This window comes from Dermacentor silvarum, chromosome 2 (genome assembly GCF_013339745.2).
Source record: "Dermacentor silvarum isolate Dsil-2018 chromosome 2, BIME_Dsil_1.4, whole genome shotgun sequence".
NCBI classification, from domain to species: Eukaryota; Metazoa; Arthropoda; class Arachnida; order Ixodida; family Ixodidae; genus Dermacentor; species Dermacentor silvarum.
Genome location: NC_051155.1, coordinates 74,497,407 through 74,508,400, shown reverse-complemented (window position 1 = coordinate 74,508,400; position 10,994 = coordinate 74,497,407). Strand labels below are relative to the sequence as shown.

The following is a 10,994-nucleotide window of genomic DNA, read 5'->3' as shown; positions in this document are numbered from 1 at the left end:
AAAACGAATTTAGCAGCTTTCGGCGACGCGTTCATTATCCGGGCTTGAGTACCGCACCGGATTGATTGAAACAAACGTATGGCGTTACGATAACCCATGACCACAACCTCCGGTTTCGACGACGAGTTCAGCCTCCTCCTTCGCATCCGAAGCTGAACTGCGCTTGGCGAGCATTATAAACGCGTCCGGTAAAAGGTGCTGTAATAATCATTTCTGGTATTCTCGACTCAATGAGGCTTCGTACCGTAATGACAGTCTACAGCTACCTAAAAAAAAAAACAAGAGAAGCGGAACATAAAGCTTTTGTGTCAGTACTCCTTTTACAGCATTAGCGCTGCAATTAACTAAAAGTTTGCGATCCTGTATAAACAAGTCAATTGTTCCCCATAATATGTGAATAAACTAACATGCACAAGACAACCGTCCTCTAAAGCATTATCTTTTTGTAATAGCAAGGTAAATCGGGATAAGCGGAGGACTTCATCCAAACTAAACCTACATGCATTAAAATTGAAAGTTTCATGCTTGGGCGTGTAGATATTTTAACGCCTCCGTGTCGCAGAAAATCTGGTGTCGGCGACGGCGTGGATGTCGGCTTCTGTGATGGAGGAAATCATCCCCAACCACCCCGACCGCGCAGGCCCTCCACGTGGTGCAAGGCTTTGGTAAACAAAAATTAAATTTCTTACTGAAATCCCACAGAAAAATGGTAAAGTATGACCTTACCATTCAGCGTCGGATTCGGCGTCGAATTGTTCACCATTCGGCGTCGGATTGTAATTTGAATGTACTAGAAAACGTAATTCTGTTATGAGGAAACTGAAACACAAACCAATTTTCCAGCATTTCTACCAGACCGTTTCACTATCGCACAATCCTTAAGAAGGTGTCGTCATCTATACTTCAGATGACCACAGCCTCAGTTATGGTTCTGAACAGGAAGACGCTCACTCGGTCTGACCCTTCAGTGCGTGATCAAGACACGTGGAGAATGTGAGCGAGAACAAAGAATAATAACAGTGGAAATCACATTTCATGTAATTAACGCAGCCGTTGCAGCACACACACACAAGAGAGAGCCAGAGAGCAGATAAAAGTCCTTATTCACAAAAAATACACCGTCGCAAAGGTACCACGTCTGCTTGCATGCAAGCTTGGATACTTTGTCGACCGCTTTCTAGATTGGGCGATTTCTAAAGACCTCCCGAGCCGCGCGCTTGAGGGAGCGCAACTTGGCCCCTTCAGGCGTCGACGTTGCAGATCCGTTAATGGTGCTTCTCAGCAGGCGAAGCGGCACCCGTCTATTTCCCGGCACCGCCGGCGTCTGCTCTGTGAGCTCGTAGTAGAAGTAGGCGCCGACGACTCCAATGAAGTAGAGGAAGAGCACAGCGATCACCAGCACCACGGTTATTTGCCGCTGCCGCTCTTTGGTGTAACGGTTCTGCGAGCACAAAGCAGGGATTTGCCGCAGAGTAAACAAATACGTTTGCTATTCGTGGTATTATTGACAACCAAAATTCTTCGGACTGTTGGGCTAGCTTGTTGTGCGCCTAATGTAGAATCACAATTCTGCATCGTTACACGGTCAAAATATTTGCACCCTTACGGGTGCTGGTTAATAGCATGGCTAACACTATGACTCTAGTGTGAGGGATATAAATGAAGTTTCCTGACGGCTACGTTTTGTGGCAACGAAGTATAAGAACACCAAAACATAAGATGTGAAACCTGCATCAAATAAAGTTCCATAACTACTACAGTTAAACTCTCGTGCAAGGCTGTCCGATGCGCACAAGATGATCCCAAAAAGTGCGTAGTTTTCAAAATTGCCTTTTCTCATGGCAGATGTGGCTCAAGCTCTCTGTCATGCACAGTTTTACACGTCTTCAAAGCCTTGAGGGTAAGGATGTTGTCCATGGGACAGACCAACACTCTCAAGAATGTAAAATTTATTACTCCGTAGCTTTGAGAAATCGTATTTTAGGTGTCCAATTTTCGGGTGATTTTGTGCACATAATCACTGAGGCTATAAACTTCTTGCGAAATTATTCGCTTCGTAACAGATGTTTTTCACAGTCACATCGTGGAGAATATTAGCATGCCAAATAACAGCAAAAATATGAGTTATTATAAGCGTATTTTCGCAGTTATTAAGAAGTGCGCCACCGACTAAAGTCTCAAAGATGTCCTTTCCGATATGTCCGCCACGAAATTTCTCACCATTATTTGCAATGCCACTTGATTTATGCACACATTTTTTCATTTATTAATGTAAAGTAAGGCGGGCAGATGGAGTAAAGTTACGTATCGATGAGGTGAACGTATTTCAGAACAGTTCTGCAAGAAAACTGCTCAATAATGACCCGTAACACAGCGTCGGGTCAACAGAAATTGGAAGTGGCGCATTCCAATCGGTTCATCATTTCAGATACAGGGGGCGCTGCTTACCAAAGCTTCCTGTTCTCTGTTCTGCACTTCATGCAGCAGCTCACGCAGCGTAGGAGCGCGGCGGGCACGTGTGGGCTGTGGTCTCAGTAGTCCGATGATTTTCATGGGAGCCCACATCAGCATAAACTGCACGCATAGAGGCGACAATATACATGTAATGCATGCCCTCCTAATTCAACCACAAATGAAATTTTTAAGCCCTGATGGTGTGATATAGCGGAATCACGCATACGCAGTGGTTTCACCGAGAGCTAGCTTGCGCCACGCACTACACTGGTATCAACATTGGATAAGTAAGAAGAAACCAATAGTCTAACTTATAGTTACCGAATTTAGAGCTCATATTTATGTAGCAAACTTCAAGCACGTTGTTCTTCGATGTCAGAATGCTTGGTAAGATTTCTACAGGACTTTTGTGCCTAAACATACTCGCTTCAAAATTCGGCAGCCGTCTAGCTTAATATCAGCAATCGTGCGTCTTGCCGCAAGCTTAACGTTGGTTCACCGTATGGTGCAAATGCGCCACTGCACAGAGTCACCCGGTGCCAGAGCTTTTATACCGACAAGGACGTGTGGCCGGTCCATCGTGTACGTCTTGCGGTTGCTGCGATACACTTCAGCTCCTGATATTGAAGTGCCCCGCTTTCAGTGCGCAGCGCATGTCACTATTGTGGGACTATCATCTCGTTGGCCTGCGGTGTACCACCCTAGACGAATGTTGGAATCCCAGTGGCTGTGCATCTCGACGCGATCAAGGCCATCGCGCGCTCCTTACTTTTCTGGAATGAACTAGCTTAAGTTCACGTTTGTAACTTAGAGACTGTTTCTTCTATTTAACGTTTTTCAGTAGAGTGACCTGCAATGACCTGCTGTGACCGGCACTGCTTTGCGTGACCTGTACTGTGTGTTCTACTTTATTCTTTGAGATTTGTTAGCTGCCGCTTTCTTTCTTCTTTCCTCACTTTCTTCCTATCTTCCATTTATATGTTTCTGTCTCCTCCTTTCTGAAGAGTAGGCAGGCGTTGTTCCCCTTCCGGTGGCAGTTGCCAGCCTTGGTCCTCGCTCTCCCTTTTCCTGTGTATGTGTTTTCAAATCAAATAATTAAAATAATAATTCCAAATGTCATAACCAGCCTTGGGTGGCAGAAAAAAAAATGTCGCAGTTTCGCCCGAAATGCGAAGCATCAATTGCGATAGCAAATTAGTAGAGAGCTATTCGGAGTAGGGATAGTAGTTTTATCGGCTGCATAAACTAGGACACATTCCCTTACTAACTGAATTAACAAGCGTGGTGTCAGCGCACACAAGCACACATGAATAGATCACGCTCGATGACCACAGACAACCACTGTCAAAACGCTGGCAGCAAGCGCAGCCGCCGCAGCAAGCGAAGGTTCGCGCGGTGGAGGCATATCTATCGCTTCAAGGAAAACTGAGCGGCGAATGCACAGCGCATACAAAAGTCAGAGCCGTGTGGAGATCGCTTGCAAGATACGGCGCGCGTGACAACACCGGCAGCCCGTACCGGCGCAAACATATAATAGACAGTTTTAGTTTCACGTACGTAGAGGCTTTGCGTACGTAGAGCCTCTACGTGTAAGCAGTGCGCATGCGCAGAACGTAGCGGTCGCGCGCTGGTCTGACGGACGTACGTGAGATTCGATTCTTTGCGTGCGTTTCTTGCGCACGTAGACAGCTTCACGTGGGCGTTTCGCGAGATCACGAACAAGCGATAGCGTGCCGAGCGCGCGCAGACGGCTTGCATCGAAATACGGCGACAAGATGACTGGTCATCTTTTTCATTCCAAGACAACGATGACAGCAGGTAACGCTTGTACAACACACTTCCAGGCATTGCGGAGACCATCGCCGGCACGCATCAATGCACATCACCGGCTTGGCTGAAATACTCATATTGGATTGAATTGGCTACCGCAGTGTTCATATTTCCTGATAGATGGAGCTACGTGGTTCCTGTTGGCGCGCGTCGCGTACGTGTAGCTAAAAGCGTTTCAGATTGCGTGCACGTAAGGTACGCAGACGTTTCACATTTGCGTACGTGAAGTCCCTACGTACGTGTAAATAAAACTGTCTAATGAAGAACCAAGCGCAAAGCGCAAAGTACATGAACGCATTTGTTGGCAGAGTAGAAGCCCCCCCCCCCCCCCTCTCCCTCCCGCGCTGCCTTCCCGCTTTGCTCCTTTCGCGTGGGAGATTGCGTCGCCAGTTACCCTTATGCCCGGTTGGAAGATACGCATTTGGTGCCACAGCAAAGCGTCGCCCCCCCCCCCCCCCCATCCCTCCCACCCATTCCACCACGGCGTTTCGCGCCCCGGAAGCCGCGTTTGCTTTCCGCCGTACGTTCGCTCTCCGTGATAGCCCGCTTTCACTCGCACATACGGCGCGCGGCGACGATTTTATCGCCCTTGGACTTTATACGAAACCTCACGGCGACAGCGACGGCGACGCTGACGGTAGAAATCTGCTTGAAGTGTCCATATAATTGCTATCTAAATAAAAATGTTTTTAGAGAATGCGTGGTCGTATTGCACACCATTATGTTGGTGAATTAAGATGTCTGAAGAAGCCTTGCTGCTTACAACACATTGAGTTGTCAGTTTATGTGAAAAACCCACGATTCAATGTAAAAACTGGGCAGGTATTTCTTTATTTTTGTCTTTAGCCGCTCCAACAAAATTTTCAGTAGATTGAAAAAAAAAATTTGTACTACTAAGGCAAATGCTTGACTTAAGCGCAGAAATTAAAATGTTGATAAGTTACTTCTTGTTTCTTAGCCCACTGGTGATCATAGTTTGCAGTGGGAGGCATGTTTACCTATCCATGTAACCCTGGTGCAAAGCACTATTGCACCATCATCAATAAGCGAGCTTTTGTAAATGTAATTTTAAAAACGTGTGCATAAATTGTTCATAGGTGATGAGCGCTATGTATTGTAACTTTTTTTCATTGTTTGCACCGCGTAAGTTGTTGTCTATTGCCGTATTTGTTTAATCATTGAAATATTCCTGCTGTATCTTATCTTTTATAGGAACGCGCATAATTATTGCCAATGCTGTGTTCTTTTTCTACGTCTCCCTTGCGGGGAACATAGTGGCTGATGCTGCAGTCCGAGATCATATCAACCAGGCATTTCCGAGAGCCAATCCTTTTCCGACGCCCATCCCAAAACGATGCAGAGATATTCTAGAATACCACAGATTAGACAAAGAAATATCTACAACCTGACTCCACGCTTACTAGGGAGAATGCCTTGTAGCCTCCCCTACGCGGACCCCAAACAAATTCCTTCCCTCGCACTGTTTTATTGCACAAGTAACCTCCCACACTATACGAATACAACTGTTATTTATGCGGAATAACCGATACGCTCTGTGATATGGTTTGGGAATGCAACGGTGTCACGGAAGTACCAGCGAATACAGCACCGACCAACAGAAGAGCAGTGGGAGGATCTGTTGCCCAGCGCTGACCCGGAGGACCAGCGGCTACTGGTAGACCGAGCAATGCGGACAGCCAAGGGCCATGCATCTCTCACTAAGGAAGCCACCTACATGGGGGCGACATACACAAGATCGTCGGCTCTATCTGTTTAACAATGTTTATTGCATGCCATCATCACCAATATCATCCACTTTTATTTTATTTTTTATTTGACGAAAGGGTGCGCCTACGTCAGGTGTTGCATTTAGCCTGCTCTCTCTCGTTTTACCAAGGTCACATACTTGCAAGTTGAAAAAAATTACGCCCGCTACATCGAGACGATGAATGTTACGCAAAGTTAGCACTCGCACATTTTCGTATGGCTAGGAGTCGAACGAAAGGAATAATGGGAGCTTGCGAAAAACGTCTGAAGAAAAAGAAAGAAGTTGACATGGCAAATCAGTTCGGCGGAGGCCCACAAGATGGAGAAAATTTGATGAAAACGAATAATTTCCATCCACACGCTTATAGCACGAAAATACAAAGGAAACACACGGGTTTCTACAAAAGAAAGCTTCACAGTTGCAGAAAAATTACTTCCGGACCAGGGCAAATTTTTGTTCAACTGCAAAGCTTTTTTTTCTTTCTGAGAGACACGAACAGGTTTTCATTGTAGCTTCGTGCTTACAGGGGGGTGGATGATAATTTTTTTCCTCTCAAGAATTGGATATACAGCAAAACTGATAGCTGGGCGAGTTGGTACGTATTCATAGGGACATATTTAGCGCACTATAGACAAGGACACAGTGAAGGCGGACACACGAGCGCTCGTGCGTCCACCTTCACTGTGTCCTTGTCTATTGTGTGCTCTAAATATTTCACTATGGATATACAACTTATAGTCACGGAAAGCTGAGTCAACATATCGAGAACACGTACTCTACCGCAACATCAACCGACCCACGCGCACAGGTTATAATCAGCGATGTTACGCAAAAAAATACAGGAATGAACGAGCCGACAAGGTCTGCCCTGATTCGCCACTGTTTGCCCAATTAAGCAATAAAAGAAAGTGGAGGTATGTCGTTTGAGGAAGAAAGAAGTCAGTCCTAGCGGGAACGTTCGCACTACCAGCAGCTCTGGACCACAACCAACCACATTTTATATACGCCAAATGTCCTCTTGCTGAGCACAGAAGATGAACCGCTGCTAGAGAAAACCGCACCTCCTGAGCAAATCAACTGCGTATTTGGCGGCCTCTAGACCATTTCCAGGGTTTCGCCAAGGTCGGGAAATGTGGTGTTCGAGGGAAATGATATAGGCTTGAAAAACAAAGGCAATGACGATAGAGACACTTTCTATCTGATCGAGCATGTGTGTTAGGGCTGCTATATCAGTCGTTAAACATATAAAAATAAAATTACACCGCGCTTCCTCCACGTTTTTCGCCATCCACGGTTAGCACCGGAGAGATGCGCTTTCGCCAACCAACTTATCTGAGTCTCACGTCAGTATTAAATGGCCAACCCTTCCTAAACGATGAGATATACATCATATCGTAAAAAGAGCACCAAACATCATTGCCGCAGGTGCTACCCCTATAAAATTCGAAACTGCGATTTTTGAAAGCTAGAGTGCACACATTTCTCTGGATTTACAGTCGGGTAGTGGGAAGAAAGCGCTTTCCGAAGCGTGAAGAGGCATGTAACGCAAAAAAAACAGTCGTGCGTAAGTGTGGATTCAGTATCCGTGCGATACACTTGAGCTAAACGCAAGTATGCGCCAGGGGCCATCCTGGATTAGCGCCCCGCTACCGAACCCAAGTCATCGTTCAGCCACTCACCTTAGGAAGATGGAGCAAGGGCAAGTCCGCAGGCCTCCGGACACCGCGGCGACGCTTACGTTCTTCACTACCAGGCAAAGGGGGGCTGATTTCAGCATCCCACTCTGGAGTTGCGGCTTCTGTCGCGTCCCTGAAGGTGCTCCTGAAGGTGCTGGTTCGACGTGTCGAGTGTTTCGCCACGACCTCGTCTTGCTCACCACCCTGCGGAGCGCCGGAGAGAACGGCCTTTGGATTCGCCGGTTTGATGTCTTGTAGAGGCGGAGCGTTTTTGGCGACGGCAGGGCGCGGCTGTTCTACTGCAGTCGTTGGGCCCGCTGGTACGACCTGTGGCACGGCCTGCGGCACGGGCACGGCCTGTCGCAAGGCAGCATTCGCTCCTGCAGGTGGCTTGAAGGCGGACGCGGCGGCGACATCCTTTAACTGCTGCGTAGGAGGCGGCATCCTGAGTGGGACGCCCGTACGCTTGCCTGTCCTTTTCTTCTGTGCTCGAGCAATGCGCGCGCTACCTTCCAGGCGACAAATCCGGTGATGATGTTCGCTGCCACTTCGTGCCTGCTTGCTTACTGGCTGGCTTGCTTGTTTGCATGTTTTATGACATCCGAGCTGCGCTTGAAAGTGCCGCTAATACCTTGAGAAACTGTCAGAACAGTTGTCCGTTTTACAGCAAAGCTATTAGAGACGTTCAGAAAGTCTGGTAATCGGGTAAACGCAGGCGGACTGGGTGTTGGGGCGGAGACGTCAACGTAAGCGGCCTGTATAGTGCTTCCACCTGGTGGCACAGAGATCGAACAGATGATGATGATGATGATGATCTATGGGGTTTATTGGCGCAAGGACCAATAATGGGCCAAAGAGTGCCAGCAGATGGTATTAGGTATTCAATGGTGTTACGTTCAGTGGTAAATATGTAACTTGGCCTAAAATATTCGTTGTAAATGCTTAAAATGTTCTGCAAGTGTATTAAAACTGTGAAATGTGAGGTGAGCTTGTACAGAAAATAAACATTGCGAAAAGTGATAGATTAAAATGCAAGAATATTCAGGTAGCACTAATGTCTCACCCACAACCTCGTACGCAAGGGCAGCGAGGCGTGTGCTTTAACTGCTGCAGTCACAGCGGTAGCCTTCGATAAGAGACTGTGCTACGTGTCACTTGCGTGTATAACGTGCAATAAACAAACATCATTTAAAAGAGCTAAAACTGATTTGCTATCTAAAAGCGGTTGATTGCCAAGGAACATTCCGGGATGAACTGGAACTTGCTGACGATATGGAAGAGGAAAGTGTTTTTTTCTTTGCGCATCGATGTCACGGCACTATAGCAATACATGCATGCAGGACGGTCAACGTCTCGCCACACTTCCAATAGATGGTGGGTCATCACCGGTCAATAAGTATGAGTGTGTACTATACGTGTGCCCGATTCTTAGTCGACACATGTTCACCTCGGTTCGTAGTGTTTTTGTTCTAGGTGGCCAATACCCTAATTGTGGCTTTATAACATCTAGCTTATTAGATGTTCCAGTGTCCCATGATTGCCGCCAATAGCTTCTAATTATTTTTCGCAGTAACGGCTTCAAGTCTGTGGCAGGGAAAGCTACATGGGTCGGTGAATTTGGTTGTTACTGATGTAGTGATTTCATCTGCCAGCATATTACCCGCGATGCCTCTATGGCCAGGAACCCAGCATATAGTGACATGCTGGCTAGGCATGTATGCTGTGCACAGAAGTGAGTAAAGAGAATTTAGCACCGCATTTTTACTTTTAGAGAAACATTTTAAATATCTTATGACACTTTGAGAGTCGGTGAATATAATGGCTTTTTGTATATTTGTTCTCCGGATATGTTTAACAGCCAACAGCACTCCGTATGCTTCAGCCGTAAAGGTACTCGTTTTTGGGTGAGCACGTCGGATTCAGAAAAGGATGGTTCGAGGGCTGCAAAGGACACTCCGGCCTGCGACATTGATGCGTTCATATAATACTCTGTGCATGAATACTTCGCCTGAAACTCAAGGAAGCGCATTCGGATGTGTGCCTCAGGGGCATGCTTTGTGACCTTGATGAACTATATGTCACATTCTACCACCTTCTACTGCCACGGCGGTAACACTGGTTGCATTAGATTATGCTCCTGAAGTGGGATACACATTTCTTCGCTGAGCTTCCTCACACGCAGCGAGAAGGGCTCCTTCGCTGCAGGCCGGTTAATAAATAGCAAGGCACAGGAGACATCCTTTACCGTTTTGTAACAAGGATGTTGAGCATTTGAATGCCCTTTAAGATAGTATGTTAAGGTGGAATACGACCTCTGCAGAAGGAGAGACCATTCGTTCGATTCAACGTAGAGGCTTTCTACAGGACTTGTCCCGAACGCTTCAGTTGCGAGGCGGATGCCTAAATGCTGGACTGGGTCTAGTATTTTCTATGCGCTTGGCATTGCAGAGTGATATATTACAGCACCATAGTCAAGGCGAGAGCGGACTAGCTCCTGTATAAGTTCAGAAGGCATTTTCGATCACTACCCCAAGTCGTACGCGACAGAAGCTTTAAAAGGTTCATTGTCTTCAGGCATTTTGCCTTCACATTCTTAAGATGAGGAATAAACGTCAGCTTGGAATCTAAAATTATTTCTAGAAACTTTGCTCGCTGCTCACAGTGAGGGCATCTCCTTTGATTCCAATACTTGGGACTGGCGCTACGCCTCTTTTGTTAGTAAAGAGTAGTAAGCAAGTGCTCTTCTGGGCAGGGAAAAGAAGTTACCGGCGGAGCGATCGGACGCATCTTAACTCGGCTCCGGCTGCGAATGCCAATTTTGACCGGTCAACGACCTCGAATCTTCCTGAGCTGCACGGATTCTCATCCGCGAGGTTCACCTGAACATTTCGACACCTGGTTCACCAAGGTGGGCTCGTTTTTCATCATTTTGGAGGCCGTTTCGCTGCACCGGCGAGCTAAGCCTAGGCGAGGTTAGGCCTAGCCTTCCCGCGTACGGCGTTCGCACGACAGCTGCGAGATGCCGCAGCAGATTGCCATGGAAGGGGACGACGTCACCCCTGAGGAATTACAAGGCAACGGATGGTTCTCCGTTCTCAAAAGACGGCAAGAATCGCGAGAGAAATCACACGCAGCCCGCCAGCCGGGAACGCAACGAGGCGCGAAAGCGAAGCCTAACGCTACTCTACGACACGTCGCAGCTGCGAGCCGGCTGCCGGCGATGCCACGCAGTCACAATCGAGTCATCGTACGTCCGGGCGGCGGCC

The 10,994-nt window shown here is 47.3% G+C and overlaps 1 protein-coding gene across 1 annotated transcript; it reads right to left on the bottom strand.

Annotated features, from left to right (window-relative positions):
* Nucleotides 1-1,130: 1,130 nt before the first annotated feature.
* On the bottom strand, nt 1,131-8,172 carry LOC119440177 (uncharacterized). Its single transcript, XM_037705110.2, has 3 exons — nt 7,732-8,172; nt 2,449-2,574; nt 1,131-1,441 (listed from the first exon to the last, which is right to left on the bottom strand). The coding sequence occupies exons 1-3, from the start codon at nt 8,170-8,172 to the stop codon at nt 1,178-1,180; spliced, it is 831 nt and encodes a 276-aa protein (XP_037561038.1). The 3' UTR covers nt 1,131-1,177.
* Between the last annotated feature and the right edge of the window lie 2,822 nt (nt 8,173-10,994).

Excerpts from the sequence above, each read along its gene's own strand:
- LOC119440177 (XM_037705110.2), bottom strand. The coding sequence starts at position 8,172 with ATGCCGCCTCCTACGCAGCAGTTAAAGGATGTCGCCGCCGCGTCCGCC. Across the intron at positions 2,575-7,731 it reads CCTTGCTCCATCTTCCTAAG|TTTATGCTGATGTGGGCTCC; the intron begins GTGAGTGGCTGA and ends CTATGCGTGCAG. Across the intron at positions 1,442-2,448 it reads ACAGAGAACAGGAAGCTTTG|AACCGTTACACCAAAGAGCG; the intron begins GTAAGCAGCGCC and ends TTGTGCTCGCAG.